The sequence below is a fragment of the Petromyzon marinus genome, chromosome 5 (genome assembly GCF_048934315.1).
Source record: "Petromyzon marinus isolate PM22_M1 ecotype Great Lakes invasive population chromosome 5, UKy_Petmar_22M1.pri1.0, whole genome shotgun sequence".
NCBI lineage: Eukaryota > Metazoa > Chordata > Hyperoartia > Petromyzontiformes > Petromyzontidae > Petromyzon > Petromyzon marinus.
Window position 1 is genome coordinate 13,940,376 of NC_133671.1, and position 18,272 is coordinate 13,958,647.

Consider the following 18,272-nt stretch of genomic DNA (forward strand, 5'->3'; position numbering starts at 1 on the left):
AATTAAAACTCAATTGTGAGCTCTCTACGTGATGCACGAAGTGTTTAGCAACCATCAGGTTCGTGAAACGTGTGCAGGCTCCATCCGTATTCGTGCGGAAAGGACTGGCGAATGGAACTCGAGACTGAACACACAGGCGCTGTAAAGGCGCACCCCTTCTGATTTCTTTCTCATGCCGCTGTTGGCATATTTGACCTACTCTTCCACGCTGGCCGGAGGTCTTGTAAGGTGGGAGTACCCACACTTCACCCCACCATACGCAGCCTGGGTGGTCAGAGGCAGAGGTCGAAATAGCAATGTTTGGATTGCAAGCGCCCTGTTGGTAACCATTTATACAAGCAGCTCTCTGCTAAAATATAAAAAACCACAACGCTTTCCAAATCAACGCATAATCTATTCAAGAAAGCTGGCGGTGCTGTTTGTTTTGATTGGATAACATCTGGAAATGTTATGGTTTAGGTAATTTGGAAATAATGACACGGACACGTGGGTGAATACAGGACAGTGATATTCGGGGTGTTCTAGTATCTGGGGGGGCGGAGTGGTAGCTGAGTGATAAACACAATCAAGTGTAAAGTTGGTCACCCGAGTTTGATTTAGATGATTTTAGATTACTTTGCTGCTATACATTTCCACATGATAAGCCACTTTGTTGAGCCCACTCGGCTCCAAAAATGCAAGCTAAAAGCTGAGTGGGCTTAATTGGTAAAATAAAACATTGCTTAGTTTTATTTGTATATTTTTGAGTGATTTGTTTACCTCTCCTATATTTTGCACTCGTGTTTTTGTACTGCTTGTTGCTCTGACCCGCCCCTACTGGACATCTGTGAAAAAGAGCTTTATAGCTCATCGGATTCCGCCGGTATAAATAAATATTATGATTTCGCGAATTGACTAACATTAGTAGAGAGTGATGCCTCCCCTAGGTAGACTTAGTCTAAAAATACTGCCTTCGTGGTGTAGTGTGTAACCATCGGCAATTGGGAAGAGATAAATGCGGACGTGGGTGGTTCTGACCACACTACCCCTTTGTACGCAATGCAGCAGGGAATCGAATTAAAGTGGCCAAGTTCAAAGCACCAATGCGCTAACCACTCCGCCACCGCTCCCTGCTTGAAGGATGTCGTTATGATATTCGTCAAGAGCTAGGCAGCCGAAGTCTGGCGCAGCTTTTGTCGAGTCCGCAATTATTAGAAAACTCCAAAAACGCAAATAATCCTCTCTTAATCGTGAGCGCAATCCACGTTATGCTCACGACACGTGCTTGCGATAATCGATTGTTTTAGATTTGCGTGCGTTCCTTAGAATGACATTATTTGGTGGTGCCGCTGCTGCGTTGGCAGTGGTACACAAGCAATTAACAACAACAACACATTCGTTAATATTCTTAAAAGAAAGAAGATATAAAAGGCGCCGTCTTTTGAGGCCCTCTTTTTTTAAATAGAGAACATAAATGAAGGGCCAATTATTATGGAGCAGGGCCGTTTCCCGAAACGTCGACTATTATGTTAAGCGAGTGTTGTTGCGGGTCCCCCATGTCATTAGACCAAGGTGACTCCAGGAGCCGCTATACAGGACCGACAATTCAGCGCAATGTTTAAACACAAATGTAAACTACAATTATTGAATGGAATCACGGTCCCCAATCTCGACAATTGATCTAATCGCACGGTGGGGGGGGGGGCAGTATTGTACGGTATGGGAGTCCCTCTTGAAACACGTAATTCGACTATAAACATCAGTAACTTACCGCTGAGCTAACTTACAATAATCCCCGAGCCCTGTGGCGCGTTACAGCAGTGTAACACGACAACAAAACTAAGCTTGAGGCCAATATTCTCTTGATGAGCGCGCGACGATCTGAAACGCGCTTTCCGTTTTCGTGCGAACGAGACGGACGCAGCTCCTTTGTGGAGCTCCGCTAGACGAATGCAATGCGCGTCGATGCGTCGGTGTGTGGTGGTGGTGGCCTTTCATCCTTGCGCCTGCCTGCATTTGTTTCAAAGCAGAGCAGAGGCAAGCAAGCAGAACCCGAGGACCGGGTTTTAAACCTTCTGGGTCTCATCGGCACGTCTGGTCTTGTTTCAACCAATGCCTGACTGCCTGTTCACAGGACGCCGTTGGCAAGAGGCACCCCTCTTCGAAACGACGACCACCGTCAATGTCCTGGGCATGATGCTCTTCTCGATGCACTCGAGTGGAGCACATTGCGGAGACTAAAAATGCATCAACTTTTCGATTTGTATCTTTGCGCAAAAACTTCACGCGTTCGTCGACGACGCCGTTCTTAAATGTAAAAAACAAAAAAAAAGACACAGTTCGCGACGTTTCGGGTAATGACCCTCCTCTTTCTTCATACACAGCAAGATTAAACATCTTCCTTTTTTAAAATCAGGGCATTGATATTACATGATTATTATTATTCTTAACGAATGACGTCTGAGTTCGTCGTCGTCGCTGTTATTATTATCGACGCTCGTATGCCTACTGCCAACAACGCACACGCGACACGCAACGGTTGTGTTTGTTAACATTTCCAAAGCGGCGTTGAGATGCAAATCTCACACGCCGCTTTGGTGGCGGCTGCTGCCCAGTGTAATTGATGAGGACTACGCCGCTCGGCCCGCTTGTATGTTTCCCGCACGCTCCATCGCCGCTCAATAAACGAGCCCTTGAATGGGAACGATCAACCCACCCCCCCCCCAAAAAAAAAAAACCCACAGCGGCCGCGATGCTCAATCAATCAACATAAACACTTGGGGGAGGCCACGCAGAGAAGACGGGGTAGCGGTGGGGGGCTGTGTGTGTTCGAGACGATGAAATCCGACCGGCTGGTTGTTGGTGTGTTCCGCTGTGCTGCCGGTGCGTGGTGTCGCGCAGCTTTGCGAAAGTCGAACAACGAGATGGGGTAGCTCATGTGCCTGCTGTGGCTGCTGGTGAATAACAATACTTAAGTTAAGGGTGTACACGTTTCGCAGAGAATGTACATGATGTATAGACATCAATCTGAACGATATCACGAATATATCATGTACAGTATTGAAGTATTGCATAGAACGAGAGTACATTACCAGGAACATACAGAATAGGCCGACGATTCAAACAATGGCTCTTCTTCAGGGCATAAACAAAGTTGGCAGTGACAGACAGTCGGAGATCACATTTTACATAATGATGCACACGCATTTTTTTCATATGAAGTTGTACACACATATATGTAAATACATCACTTAATAATTGCCGCTTTGCTACGCAATCTGTTCATGTGGAGTTACTGGTCGTGCATCATCGTCAACTTTCCCACTCTGTTCGCAAGGCAGCAGTCCATCTCTGGCCTATCATACGCCAGCTTTCGTGATAGGACGGTGTTTGTGATGAAGGGTGCCAATTTCGCTTGTATAACCGATGTCGCAGCGCATTTAACATGAACTGTGTTGAATGTTGTTCCATTACGCATGTAGTGATGATGATGATGTGTATACGTATGTGTACGCCGTGTACACAGTGACACTTCTATAGCATAAACACTCGTTTGCAGGCAGGACTTTACATCTCACTCGATTTTTTTTCTGGAACGCTGCGAGGCTTGCTTGCAGTCAGCATTATCGACGTAAGGCACTAGCACCAGAGCGCAAGGTATTACCGATCCATGGTGAGCGGCATGTGGTGAGCGGGATCTGAACGGGTTTAGCGCACTCTCTCCACCTTCACCAACCATCACTGGCCGGTGTGGTGAAGTATGGTCAAGCCACCTCTTTTACAGGGGCATTCGTCCAGCAGTGTACGGTATTGACAAATCGCTGGAGAATATTCTGGGATCTCTCTGCCCGTGGTCCAAAGGTCCCAACTTGATTAAAATACGAGGCTTGGTGTGTCTCAGGATAGCTCTCATGGGCGTTAATATTCCACGGCCCTGGTTCAGGGCACCAATGTGGACCGCGCGTTGATCCGTGTTTATTTTGATTCAGGTCTCCTTTGAATAGAGACATCTGGTCTCAATGGGTTCTTGCCTGGTCATAAATAAAGGCAGTTAAATCAATACTAGGAGCATGTATATATATATGTAGATGCGTATGTGTGTGTGTGTGTGTGAAATGTGCGTCTCGTTCATGTGCAACCCTTTCGTTAACCTACTGCTCGGTGAGAGGGCTTCCTTATCTCACCTCCGTTGTGTGTCGTGTGGGCTATGTGATCTTGTTGGTATATAGACCTACATAAGAAAAAAAAAACTAAAACTCAACACATTCGGCGATAACACTGTGAAAGAAAAGATATACACGACAGGTGACGTTTCGGGCAATTGTCCCTTCTTCAAAGCACGTATCTGTTTTGAAGAAAGGGCCGTCGCCCGAAACGCCGCATATTATATATTTATTTTAAGGCCGTGTCCTATATCGACGAACGTGTCGCGGTTTTCATTTAGTTTGTCAATTGTGGTTGTGCGCCACAAAACGACTCTTGCGTGCGCACAGCTACGTTCGTCATTAAACACTGCAGTGCAATGGCGGGGGGACGTTTTCACCGCCGCAGCGGAGGGCGGAGAACGACGGATAACGCCCCCCGCCACCGCCGCGCTTTAACCATACACAGCGGCGCTAGGGAAAAAAAAAACCGGGGGTGCCCAGATTAAATCAAAGTTAGTCAATTAGCGGCTTTAGCATTGCCACGTCCAACGTTTCCCATTAGCAGACAATGAACGAGTTGTCCGCCGCTCACAAAGGCACGCAGGCATTACGCACGCGTCGGAATACACACGCGATTACGCACCATTGTCTTGGGAGTCTACAAAGTCTGGAAGCCTTAGACTCGCAACCAATGTACACCGGCGTCGCTCTTGAGAGCTTTATTTAGTCACGTAACGAAACGTGCACACAGACGAGACCTAAGGCTACAGGATGTGCAAATAAAAATAATAATTTACATCCTTTTGTGAATCCGCTGCTGGATAGGGGGGGGGGGCTACACGTTGTGTCGGTCATACGAGTTGTTTTTTTACAGTGAGGTTCCCTCCCCTACCCTGAATAACCCCCTAAGCGTTAAGACAAGTTCAGATATCACTCGCTGCTGCTGGTAGCCACGGTCCGGTGTCGAACTCAGGGTGAGGGGGGGGCTGATTCAAAGCGCAGTATACTTACCCCACTGCGCCACTCGACATCGGTTATTTCTTATTTTTAGGAGGATCCTGCTAAATTGGGAATGTTTGTCCAGTTCCATGAGCGTTTGGCTTTGCGTCGGAGGAAACCCGTGTCCTTGGTGAAACTCGTATTGTCACATTGAGCGCCACCGTGGCCAGATGTTAACTACCTCGCCTGGTATACAGGAGTTTGGCGTTCGATCCTGACCCTGACGCCTGGATATTTTAGAGTTTGCGTGTCTCTCTCTCCCCGTGGTCGCGTGGATTTTTCTCCGGTTCCTCCGGTTTTTCCCCTCCACATTTAGATATATGCGTTTAGAGTATTTGGCAGATATGAATTGCGACACAAGTCACTTCGTTGAGCTATCATTTGTGGCCAGGTCGTTGCCGAAAAAGGGCTATATAGCTCAATGGGCCATACTTGGTAAAATAAAAATAGTTTAGTTTAAATCGTAAAAATCCATCGGTACATACGTAGGCGTGGAGCGGTGGCGCAACGGTTGACACACTACGCCACGAGCCCGCTGGCCTCCGTGATACCTGAAAAGGTTCTGGCGTTTTTCCCAACTTTACCAACCCGCACTGACCAACGTGGCGAAGTGTCGTCAAACAACCGCCATCAATGAACCTATAACGGCGTGGGGAGTAAGTAATTAATTCAACAGCGGATGGACAAAAGCGCTGTAAATTATTAATGGTATTAATCGTAACGTTGAACTATTAGCGTGAGTCATCGTTATGACTAATTCATAACAGCGCACAATGCGTTGTGATGTCGCGTCGCGTCTGCAATGTGGCGACAACGCCACGTGGGTCCCACGCACGGCGTGTGGCTCTTCGCGTGACTTTGTCGCGGACCACGGCCCGCACGGAGGGGCCCTGCGGACAGAATCCGCGACTTGTTCTGTTTTTTTATGGGCGCCACCTCTCTCTCTCTCTCCACCACCCACCCTTTGGTTTTTCCCCCTCCCCTCTTCGCTAAAATAAAACTCTCTGCCCGAACGAATGTTCAAGGTCTGCGTTTATTGACTGCGGCAGAGCAAACACGATCCGCGCAGCAGCAGTAAAGCGGGGAAGATGTCGAGCAAAGTTCAGAGCATAAACTGAGTGGAACAAGCGAACAAAATAACCCTTTCTTTGCCCTACCAACTGCGCACGGTGGGTAGACTGACGCTACACGTGGGTTGAACGTCTGAAACGCGAGAGTTGCTGTCAGATTATGATGACGATGACCAGTTAGGTCTTAATTTCAGCTGATCTCGGGAAAATATTTCAAAATATGTCCATACATTGACTTGCATCGTGAAAATATCTGCATACTTTTTCCGGAGCTCAGCCTCGGCACATCTCCGATGATAAAGATGTATAATGGTGGACCAAACAACTAATCATGATTTGAAGCTTTCGTGACCGCAGGAATCCACTATTTTTCTACCTCGTGACTTTACCAAACAACTAATTTAAATATATTTTAGTAATTATCGTTGTCCCCCCCCCCCCCACCATCATCCATCGTCTATGCGTTTCTTGACCTAAACAAATGCCCCCCTCCTTGGCTTTGATAAGTTAGTCCAAGTGCGCACGTTTATGGCTCACCTCGCCAATGACTAAACCCAACACGGCAGCCCCCTCGCCACCGCTGCCGCTACAGTTGCCCGCCATTTGCACTGCGCTATCAACAATTGCAGTGTGCGTGTCTCGTCTGGTTGATCATTCATCCACCCGAATTAATGTTTTAGAATTCACCCTCGTGGCGGCGGCGGTCGCGTATTTATAAACATTTGCCAGCCACGTGCGCGTGCTGCTGCTGCTGCTGCGGATGATGGCGCTGCCGCTAATGACGACGACGATGCTGCTAATGATGATTATTGAATGAGAGCCGTGGTCGATTGCCTATAAGTATCGTCGCTTTCGTTTCTGTGTTCGCGTTAACTTTCTTTTTGACGAAAGTCGGAGAGAGAAAAGAATCCACCCCCCCCCCGTCACCTTACTATGTACGTCAGGAACGTCGGCTTGCCGTTTGTTTTCCTTCATATATCCGTCTCTCCACAACTCATCAGCCGCACGGACTTCGCGGAGTGTAGACAGTCGTAAGCGTTGTTTCAAGACGGGTACACTCTGGATCGGTTTCGACGTACCGAGGGGTGTGTCATCAACGCAATCAGTGCTCGCATGAATCAAACGAAATGCCGGCGGTGAGCTGGAAATGTTACAGGCAAGGGACCCTCGCTTTACGATATTGACGTTGAGACTCGGGGGTTTCAATGGGTTCGAGCTTGCGTGAAATGAAGTCTACGAAACGGGTCTACTCACGTCCGACTACACGTTGCCTTTGCCGCGTGCAGAAGATGCAGAGAGAGAGAGAGAAAAACGCGCCCGAGTAAAGCAAGCTCCAGTCGCGTTAGTTAACTCTCTGTAAACTCTATACCCACGTGTGTTCTCTCCCCCATGGATGGCTTATAGACCAACTTCGCAACCTCACTTTACACGATCGTGGGGGTTATTTGTCCGTACTTCGCCACGCTGCTCAGCGCGGATTGGTTGACACCTGTTTCAGGTGTCACTCGCCTCCTCTACGCTGCACCCCGAACCTCTGATTAGCACGGTTGACCACGTGCGGTGCAAAAAAAGTTCAACATACTCCGCCTTCTCCAAACGCGCGCTGACCAGCGTGGTGAGGTATGGTCAATTAATCCCCCACCACCTGCACGGCGTTGGGGAGCCCCCCCCCCCCCCACCTTATCCAACAGTGGATTATCAAAAGATGCTGTACACGTGCATTTACAAACAAGCATTGACGCAAAGGGACTAAGAGCGAGCGAAATTCTGAACGGTAATTCACAATTTTCGTGCCATGTCAACTGTACATTTGTGCCACGTGGCCTCTACATTTTTCGAACGCACGAAATAGCTTGGTCGCAGTAAAACAAAAAAAAAACCCATAAATTGCCGTGAAATCGATGATTCGACTCGTAAACGAGCCACGCGGGTTTAAGGCTTCGTACAGCGCATTACACAACGAACACACCGCGGACGAAAAAACATAGCGGCGTGCCGACTTGAGCGAAGGGTACTTTACAAACGCTCGGTCAACCTAGTGCTGAATGAGGGCGGCTGGCCCATGCCGAGTCGGTCTTGGCCGTTTCCCCATCGACGGTAACATCTTCACCAGGCTTTGGTTGTCCCACCTGATGACGATTGCTTGTGTTGCGATCGAAACGTCGTCATCTATTATTTTTCTACCTACCTGACTTTACCGAAAGAACATAAAGATTACAGGCTTTTGTTTTTGTTTATGTTTTTTTTTTTACCAATGAGCGCTCAGCGTCGCTTCAACGGTTCACTCACCGTGACTTGGAATCGTGCTCAGGTCGCTGGGTTCACAGCGCAGCAATAATACTATAGACTAACGCCAGTGCAGTATTACACTGTTAAACGTTGCCCGGCATGTACTATGATCAGGCACGTCATGTGATTAGGATGATTCCATGGCAATGGTACGACTGCGCGTAGTTTTTCGTGGTTGTGCCAAAGCGCTTAAAACCCCAGACGCGTGTTGTTCGGAATCATGCCCCCAACCCCCTAAACGTCGGACATTGTGTTGAATAACGACAACGTGCGATACAACCCACAGACAATTATTATCGCGAACATGACGCAAAATTATAAATCCTCGTGTGTTTTACAACGAATGCAGCCTTTTCAGAAGGCGGTGATGCCCAAAACAGATATCATGAAAACTATTTGGTGATGCTGCTGCGTTGGAAGTGGTTCCCAAGTACAAAACTTTTATATATTCATATAACTCAACACGTTCGGCAAGAACGCTGGCCTTAAAAGGAAATGTATATAATAGGCGACGTTTCGGACAACAGCCCTTATTCATAGCACCGAGAACGGCCATTGACCGAATTGTATTCTTGGGTATTATATATTTATAACCTTAAAGGAGCAAAACAGATATCACCATATCACGAAAAGGTAAGCGGGCTTGTGAAGGACAACTCGCCAGAAGCGATCTGATGGCCGGCGAACGAGACTGGTCACGGAATGGCAGCCAGAGGAGGAGGCAGACGGACCATGAGAGACAGAAAGGCTTCATCATGTTCTATCAGATTCATCCAGCGGTGGATTAGAACGCAGCTGAATCTCCTCGTCGCGTGCTAAAAAACACGGAAGTTAAGTGAGTCAACTTCTCAGCATGTAATGTTTATTCGAATAAATCGAGTTATTTTGAATACTTTGATTATTGTAATTGGGGGTCTCGCCCTACTGAAACCCCACCGCAACTCGCTGTCTCCTCCTGCGACCTCCTCCACGCCATAGTGCGCAAACAGCAGCAGAGCCTCATCATACTCGCACGTACTACATTATAAAGTCAGGCTTTGCTGGCTGGCGCGACCAGCGGGCAGGCAGGACGTCAGGCCAGAATGGAGGAAGGAACGGGCAGTCGGTCACATCCAGAGGACGTGCAGGGCTGCTCGTTGATATTGGCGATGGTTGCCGGCTGCGTTGGCAAATGGTGCGCAATCACAATTGACACCAACTAAAACACTCATTGGTCAATACACACTGCGAAACATAGAATAGGCGACGTTTCGGCCAATGGCCCTTCCTCATAGCACATGCAACCTTCCTCGGCACTGCGGAAGGGCCATTGCCCGCAACGTCGCACATTATATGTTTCCTTTTAACGTCACCGTGTTATTGACGATTTTTGTTGAACCTGCGGGCGCTGTTACTGGCTGTGTGCACGTGAACACGAACAGCTCTGCACGTGAACACGTACAGCTCTGCAAATCCACTGCTGGATGATGGCCTCCCCACGCCGTGTGGTTCGACCATACGGTCGCACCTGACCGTACGCACGGCGGCATTAAATTGGCAACGGGCGTGGGTGAGATTTCACGACCTGTACATACCTATTACTTTACATAATCGTTTACAGCTCTCTGTCCATCTGCTGCGGTGGTCTTAGGGGTTGTTTGACCATACTTCACCAAGCTGGATATTGCGGGTTGGTGGAGGAGTGATAGATGGAACCGCAAGCCCGGTTCATATATCACTCGCCATTGACGTTAACCGTCGCCGGGGGAAATAGAACTCAGGTTGCCAGGTTCAAAGCGTTGCGCACTAACCAACCAATTGCGCTACTGATGGAACTCTGCGGTGGCTTTCTTAAGAAAGGAAAACAAATCAACGACTGAACTTTTCAAGGAATAAAAACACACGCGTACGCATGGGTAACGTACTAGTACATATGCCGAGGGCAAAACGCGTCTGGATATCCGCAAATAACGCGGTCATGTTTTTTTGTTGTTTCTGCAAACTGTATCATTCATCCTCTCCTCTTAAAATAACATTCACACAACTACGCATGTACAGAAGTGTCGGTCGTGCCGGATCATCCTTAAGAGACAGATGGGACTCGCGAGAATTACATTCACGCGCTCCTCACGCCGTAGCTGGGAAACGTTAACAAGTCCAACGCTCCCCCCCCCCCCCCCATCGTAGCTCAGAATCTGTCACCCCCACAAGACAAAGATCCCCCCCTTGAACAGACTGTAGGGGCAAGTGCTGTTAGCGAGCACCCATGAAGGCCGGCACGGCACACGAGGGGGAGGGTGACCAACACCACGCCCGACCGCCTTTGTATCCCCAGTGGCGATGCTTTACACGCCGCACCAGGTGCTCATTTGAGGCTGAGGCGACCTAGGGGAGGTCCAGGACCAGTTCAGATAATTGTCGCTGGCGTTGGCCGGATTCGCTGGGCTCGTAGCGCAGCGTAATAACTACTACACTACCGCTCCAAAGACAAAGATCCCCCGTGTAGCCTTACCAGATTATAGGGGCAAGTGCTATTAGCGAGCACCTATAACGGCCGGCACGGCACACGAGGGGGTGGATGGCCAGCGCCACGCCCGGCCACCTTTAACTCCCTAATGGCGATGTTTACACATCGCACCAGATACTCATTTGAGGCTGAGTCGACATAGGGGAGGCCCGTGACCGGTTCAAATAATCGGCACTGGTGTTGTCCGTGAGCGGGAATCTAACTCGGGTTTCCAGGTTCGTAGCGCAGCGCGCTAACCACTGCACTACCGCTCCCCACAATATAAATCACACACGCACGTTTCGTCCGTGTTGGACCTATCCAGACGACAGCCTTCTCGTGACCCGCACGTGAACGCACAGAAGCCGCTGCACAGCACCGAGAGAGACAGAGAGAGAGAGAGAGAGACACACACACATACAATACTATTCGCGTTTTCAAACCTTCGTCGGGAGAGCGTACACAACAATCAGGCTCTCGAGCGCGCGGCGAGTTCCCCCACCTTGACGCGCAGAAGCTCCGAACGAGTCCGCTGTGCATGGCGCACGGCCGCTCTGCCTGCTCCGTATTCAGCGCTACGACATCCCCCCCCCCGCTCAAGCATAAACATTTAGAAGTTAATCATCAGAGATGTAGAACCCTTGCCATCGCCCGCCTCGGGTTTATGTTTTGTCCAGATGAGAGCAATAATAACCTTTATTTGGATAATTAGTAACCAATACGAAATGCAGTCTATTGCCGCAGCGAGAGAGAGAGAGAACCAACCAGAGTCACTGCTGCTGATGGGAATATTCTTGGTATTGTGTCTTCATTATTGGACTAAAGCGTTGCATTTTAAGTTTTTTTTATACTATGTTACAATGAAAATAATAACAACGTATCGATTGCCAAACACTGTATCAATTCACCGCTGGATGAAAGTCTACGTACTGTGCGTCGTTCAACGGCAGTTGTTTGACCATACTTCACCACTCTGGTTCAGCGTAGAATCGGTTCATACCGGCGATCGATCGAACTTGCGAGATCACCGAATCGCTAACCACTGCGCCACCGCTCCACATCATCACGTCACGTCTAATATCACCTTTTATTTCAACGCGTCTTACGTTCTACCTTATTGTTACGCTATTTAGAATTCACTCAATTGTGTTCATATGTTCTATTGTTAAAAGTTCAAACGTTATTTATATTCGCTCACTCGTGTAAATATGTTCTATTGTTAAAAGTTTAAACAGGTATCATATCTAGTTAAAAAAGGAACTGGCGTGAGGAGAAGTTGGGAATTGTACTCGGTAAAAAAAAAAACAGAGATTCGTTAAAAATATCGTGGCCTTAAAAATAAAGGAAATTACGCGACGTTTCGGGCAATAACCGTTATTCACAGCACATAGATAGGCCCCAGAGATCACGCTGTGAAGAATGGACATTTTCTAAAACGTCGCCTATTTTTGTTTAAATATTTATTTTATAAACGTAAAGCCGGCGTGATGTGACATCGTCGAGATGGTCATCTGCGGCGTAGATAGTTATATTATTGTGAATAAAGACGCCAAATTTCGATCATTCTCGCGACTCTCGGCGCGTCGACTTCGGCGTCTCGCCACCAATCAATTTACTCGGCATCGAGCGAACCGCGACGGGTTACTGTTTTTTTTGTGTGCGCAGCGTGCGACACTTTAAATAATGGACAGCCGGTAATGCCACCGTGTGCCCTTTTCGCTCAGCCGCGTCTGTGCCGTGGGCCCTTTGAGCGGTCCCCGTCGTTCGACGCCTCTGGTTAAACACCACGCACTGCATGTCGAGGTGTAAGAGCCAAGAGTTTTGGCCGCTCTTACCCCCAACGCCGGCAAAAAAATGAATAAGTACGAGAGCCATGTGCTCTGTACGTGTACAGAGTGCGCACGTGGCATCCCTACAGTCCAGAGACGGGGCGAGGACCGTGTTGTACAAATCAGTGCCGGGGAAAGTTGTTCGCAAATTAAATTGCACGAGTGGCTATATGTGTATATATATATGTGCGTGTGTACACAATATGAAACACGTGTCCAAAATATAGGCTTTTGAGTTAGATCGCGTATATGTAAAAAAATGTTCGTTAAACCCGCCACAGCCAATTAGTAAGGCCTGATGATGCTAGTTCTAATTACTGGCGAAACGTCGTACTCGAATTGTAGCTGTTGTGAGTTTACTCTCCAACACACCGGTGTGCTGAACTAGACACTAAACTGGCATGTTTACGTGACGAACCTTACTAATTGGCTGTGTCAGGTGGTGGCGGGTTTAACGACACATTTATATTTACGCGATCTAACCCAAAAACCCCAATTATGGATAATATTGGTCGCGAATCCATACGTGTTAAATACACACAAGTAGATTGTTAAAACATATATATAGACACAATTTGGGCAGTTTAGGGACAAATAAAATATTCATGCGGACTTGAAGAATTGCTGGACAAGCAGAAAGTTTGAATGCTCAGGCGTCTCGCTAACACGGTTTTTGTTCGGGGAATATCTCGAGCAAATGTTTAAGCAGTCTATACCAGACTGTGTATATCTGTCACTGAACAGTCTTAATCATTTTTTGATTTAAAGCTTTCGTGACTGCAGGGATTCATATTCTTGGTTCTTTCGGTAAAGTAACGCAGAAGGGAAACAATAAAATAATAAAAATATAAAACAATAAAATTCTCACGACGTTTCGACTGCAACACAAGCAATCATCATCAGGTGTGAAAACCACAGCAAGAACATTTGTTTCCCTTCTACGTGACTTTACCGAAAGAACCAAGAATAGTCTTAATCATTTGACACTATTTCGGTAAATAGGCAAAGCGGCAATTGTAAAGTGTAACCAGCTTCCTTAGATTTTCTACCTTTGCAAATTATAGATTTGTTTTTTTATAAAGTTAATTATTATTAGACTGATTTATACAAGTACTCAGAACCGATTCAGGTATCACCCGCCACAGATGTTAGCCGAATCGAACTCGGATGGCCGTTAGCAGTGCGATAACCGTTACTCACAGCCTTATTTAATATTCAAAATATAGCGCAGTTTTTTTAATATTACAATTAAAGTGTTTTTGTTTTGTATTCAAGTCAAAAAAACACGCGATGGAAACATAGTTCCAAATTCGGAAACATAGTTCCAAATTCGGAATACGCACATATACAGACTACTCAATCGCGACAGCTTTAAGCAACAAACTCTTCTCGTACGTTATTTGTACAACACGTTGTGTGCTGCGTGACATTGCGAGCGCATTGCAGTGATACATCGGTTTGCCGAGCTTTATGCGTTTTCGGTGTTTTCGCGATTTCGCGTATACACCGCGGCTAACCTATTTCTGCACAAACTTTGCGATGTGCCGTTTAAATTCACTCAGCCTTGCTATCCGGACGTGGAACAGCAATATTGCGTGCTGTATCTCGTACGGTTTCTCTTTGCACGCTTTTTTTAGGAACGCATCTACTGCCGCGTAGAGAGAGGGAAACCTAAATACACTAATTTCTAAATTAAAAACAATTATCACCCCTAGCGCCTTAACAGACTGTTGGAACAATAATTAATCGCACGCCTACCCGTACGTTTTAAATATAGTTATGAATATAGAACGTATATAATATGCCCAACACGGCTATATATATATTTATAAATATATAACGTATATAATATGCCCAACACGTCTATATATTCATAAATATGATTACATTTACGCTAAAAGGAATGATAGAATCGCAATGAAACGACAGTGGATTCAACACACCCCGTCTATTCATGACTCCACAATGATGCAGTCCATAACGAATAACAAAAGTGTAATATTATGAACAATCTACCGTAATCAAACCTCTGTATACGGGGGCAGGTGTATGCATATATAACGCTGTTTTGTGCGAACGGAGACAGACTACCGCTTTGCCTACATCGATAAGCTGCACATTGATCTTAAGATGCAACATTATTTACCCACAGAGCGACACCGCGTCTTACACACAGAGCCGACTACCGCGTCTTACACACAGAGCCGACTACCGCATCTTACACACAGAGCGACACCGCGTCTTACACACAGAGACTACACCGCGTCTTACACACAGAGACCACACCGCGTCTTACACACAGAGCGACACCGCGTCTTACACACAGAGACCACACCGCGTCTTACACACAGAGCCGAGTACCGCGTCTTACACACAGAGCCCACACCGCGTCTTACACACAGAGCGACACCGCGTCTTACACAAAGAGCCCACACCGCGTCTTACACACAGAGCCCACACCGCGTCTTACACACAGAGACCACACCGCGTCTTACACACAGAGCCCACACCGCGTCTTACACACAGAGCGACACCGCGTCTTCCACACAGAGCCGACTACCGCATCTTACACACAGAGCCGACTACCGCGTCTTACACACAGAGACCACACCGCGTCTTACACACAGAGCCGACTACCGCGTCTTACACACAGAGCCCACACCGCGTCTTACACACAGAGCCCACTACCGCGTCTTACACACAGAGCGACACCGCGTCTTACACACAGAGCCGACTACCGCGTCTTACACACAGAGCCGACTACCGCGTCTTACACACAGAGCCCACACCGCGTCTTACACACAGAGCCCACATCGCGTCTTACCGTAAGAGTCGATCCACTTCCCCTCGCTGCTCAGCCGCTTCTTCGGGACTCAAGCTCTCCAGCTCCTTCAAGATTGGAGGCGGCTCCAAGTCGTCTCCATCCTCCGACGTTTCGTCGCCCGATAGGTGATTCCGCCGCGCGACCTGGTGCTGCTGCTGATGATGATGCTGATGCTGCTGATGATGCTGTTGGTGGTGTTGCCCGTTGCTGAGGTTAATGTACTCCGCTGGGCCGTCGCCGCCACCCATTGAGAGGTGGTGATGGCTTTGATGGTCGTGGTTGCTACCACCACCACCACCACCCCCGTCGCCGTGCTGCAGAACCCTCGTGGCGTTGTTAGGAGCCGGAGGGAGGTCTTGCTGGCCGTGCCCACCGCCACCGACGTGAAGGTCGTCGTAGGCGCCCAGCGCTGGCTCGAGTTCGGTGAGCGCCTCCATCAGAGCCGTCTTGCTCACCCCGGAGCACAGCAGATCGTTGAGCAATCCCCTCTGGATGTCGGTCAACTTGGAAACCATTGTCGCGTTCTCGTGCGTGCGACCACCCCCCCCCCCCCTTTGCGCGCGGTTCGCGCGACCACCTGTACGCGTTCACCACCACCACGACCACCACCGCCACTCCTTCCCGATGTAACGCTGCTGTCTCTCGTACGTGGTACGTGCTTCGGTTATGAGCACAGGTTCCTCGATCCCTCTAAGCAAAGCGCTTGTCGCACGGCCACGCACCTCGCCGCCGCTGTAAAATTTCACTTCGCCTCGTCCATAAGGGTCGAGATCTCCCACTTGGCAGTGGGCAACAGCGGGCAACAAGCGGAGCGAGCGGACGAGACGACGGCGAGGATGGTTGTGGATGAGACGCGATGTCCACCTCGGCCGCAGGTTGACGCCCCCCTCCCCTCCGACTCGGGAAGAAGAGAGACGGGGAAATGAAGAGCAACACTCAAATCTCGCCGCTCAGCCCTGCCATGTCGCCGCCCCCCTCCCCGTGCTTGCGAGCCCGGCACGGCAGCTCCACCGACTACACGCCGCGTGTGTGTGCGCGAGTCTCCCTCGCTGCCCCCTGCCAGCGCCTGTTTACATTTGAAACGAGTAAATTTGCCCTCCCTCTCTCTCTCTCGTTCGCTCCCCCCCCCCTTCACACAACCCCCAGCTCAGGCTCACTGATAGCGCAGCTCCCCCCTCCCCTCTCTCTCCCTCTTCCCTTTTATTTATTCGCTACACCCCCCCCCGAACCCCCTCCGAAACCTGCGGACTTTGAACGCCACAACCGCCCCGCCCGCATTGGCAATTGACACGCAGAGAGGCCGGCAGAGAGTGAGAGAGGGAGAGACTCTGCGAGATGAGATGGGGCGAGGTGCTCTCGTGGCTCGGCGCGACAACTCGGGGTCTTTATATTAACCCGGCAGACACCTTGATCTGGGAGCGGCCAATAGCTGCTGCGTCTCGGATCTCTGTGCGCGCGCGCGCGTGTGTGTGTGTATTTGTCTGTCTGTGTTTGATGTACAGACGGGGGGGGCGTGCGTTCAGCCGGGTAAGAAGAAGACCCGACTCTTGAGTGTTGTGGAGCTGGTCCCTCGAGTAAAGTCTGGGATGGATGGCAGGGTATGTGCGTGTGTGTGTATGTTGAACTTATTTCACATCGTACGTAGCCAACCGTGCTAATCGGAGGTGCGGGAGGGAAAGACAATGTGTGGGTTGTGTGTATTGGCTGCTGGTATTAGACGCGTGTATATGTATATGTGTGTGTGTATTGCGCCCGGTGTAAGTGGACTGGCTCGTGTGTGTGTGTGTGTAAAGCGGAGAGCGGCGGCAAGGTTGAAACACGAGTTCGATTCCCGGCCAGGGTTATCATCGGTGGCGTGTCGCGACATCAGCGATCTTTCTGCGGACCTCCCCGATATCAGCGCAGCTTTACCTCTTGCGCTGGGTGTAGTCAACATCAGCACGGGGGAAAGCGAAGGCGACCGGGCGCACTTTTTTCAGCCACACCAATAATGGATTCGTCTGACTTAAAACTTTCGTGACTGCAGGAATTCATATTCTTTGGTTCTTTCGGTAAAGTCACGTAGATAAAAAAAATAATCATGATAACAAAGTGAATTAAAATATCACGACGTTTCGATCGCAACACAAGCGGTCGCAACGTGACTTTACCGAAAGAACCAAAGCATATGGATTCGTCTGCTTCACTTTCCATCCAAATGTTGATTACAAATTGTCCGTCTTGTGTTCTCGAGCTTGCACGCGAACACTTTTCTGCTAGTAACAACTAAATGAGCATGCATGCGATATGAGTGATCTGATTTAAAGGGTTACCTGGGGCAATGCTTAAGGATATGCCCCTGTGCTGCGTTAGGGACAAAGTGACGCTCACCTTTGGTTGTTGGATTTACCCAGGATGTATGTAAAGGCTCACAATGCACCACGTATGTCCATGTGCAGTGCAGCAATTTGAGTGCCAATCCACTGCTGAATGAGTGTCTTCCCATGTCCCGCGTGCTGATCGTTGGTGCGTTTTTTTAAAGCTATACTTCACAACGCTGGTGAATGTGGGACGCGTATATATGGGTGCAAAGAAGTACATAATAAGTAAAATATGAGCCTAATTGTGGGCTTACTTTTTAACCTCTATTATTATAACCTCGGTTACCTTTTG

At 48.7% G+C, this 18,272-nt stretch overlaps 1 protein-coding gene across 11 annotated transcripts in view; it reads right to left on the reverse strand.

Annotated features, from left to right (window-relative positions):
• The window catches only part of LOC103091828 (hepatocyte nuclear factor 1-beta), a 50,186-nt gene extending 33,411 nt beyond the window's left edge, over positions 1-16,775 (reverse strand). For 5 of the 11 annotated variants that reach the window (XM_032947029.2, XM_032947026.2, XM_032947034.2 and 2 more), the window contains exon 1: positions 15,621-16,774. In XM_032947029.2, the coding sequence (XP_032802920.2) occupies positions 15,621-16,135 (515 nt within the window). In that variant the 5' untranslated portion in view covers positions 16,136-16,774. Of the gene's footprint in view, positions 1-11,469; positions 11,535-15,620 lie in introns of those variants that run through there. The other 6 variants (XM_032947030.2, XM_032947027.2, XM_032947033.2 and 3 more) reach the window with 3 other exon arrangements.
• Between the last annotated feature and the right edge of the window lie 1,497 nt (positions 16,776-18,272).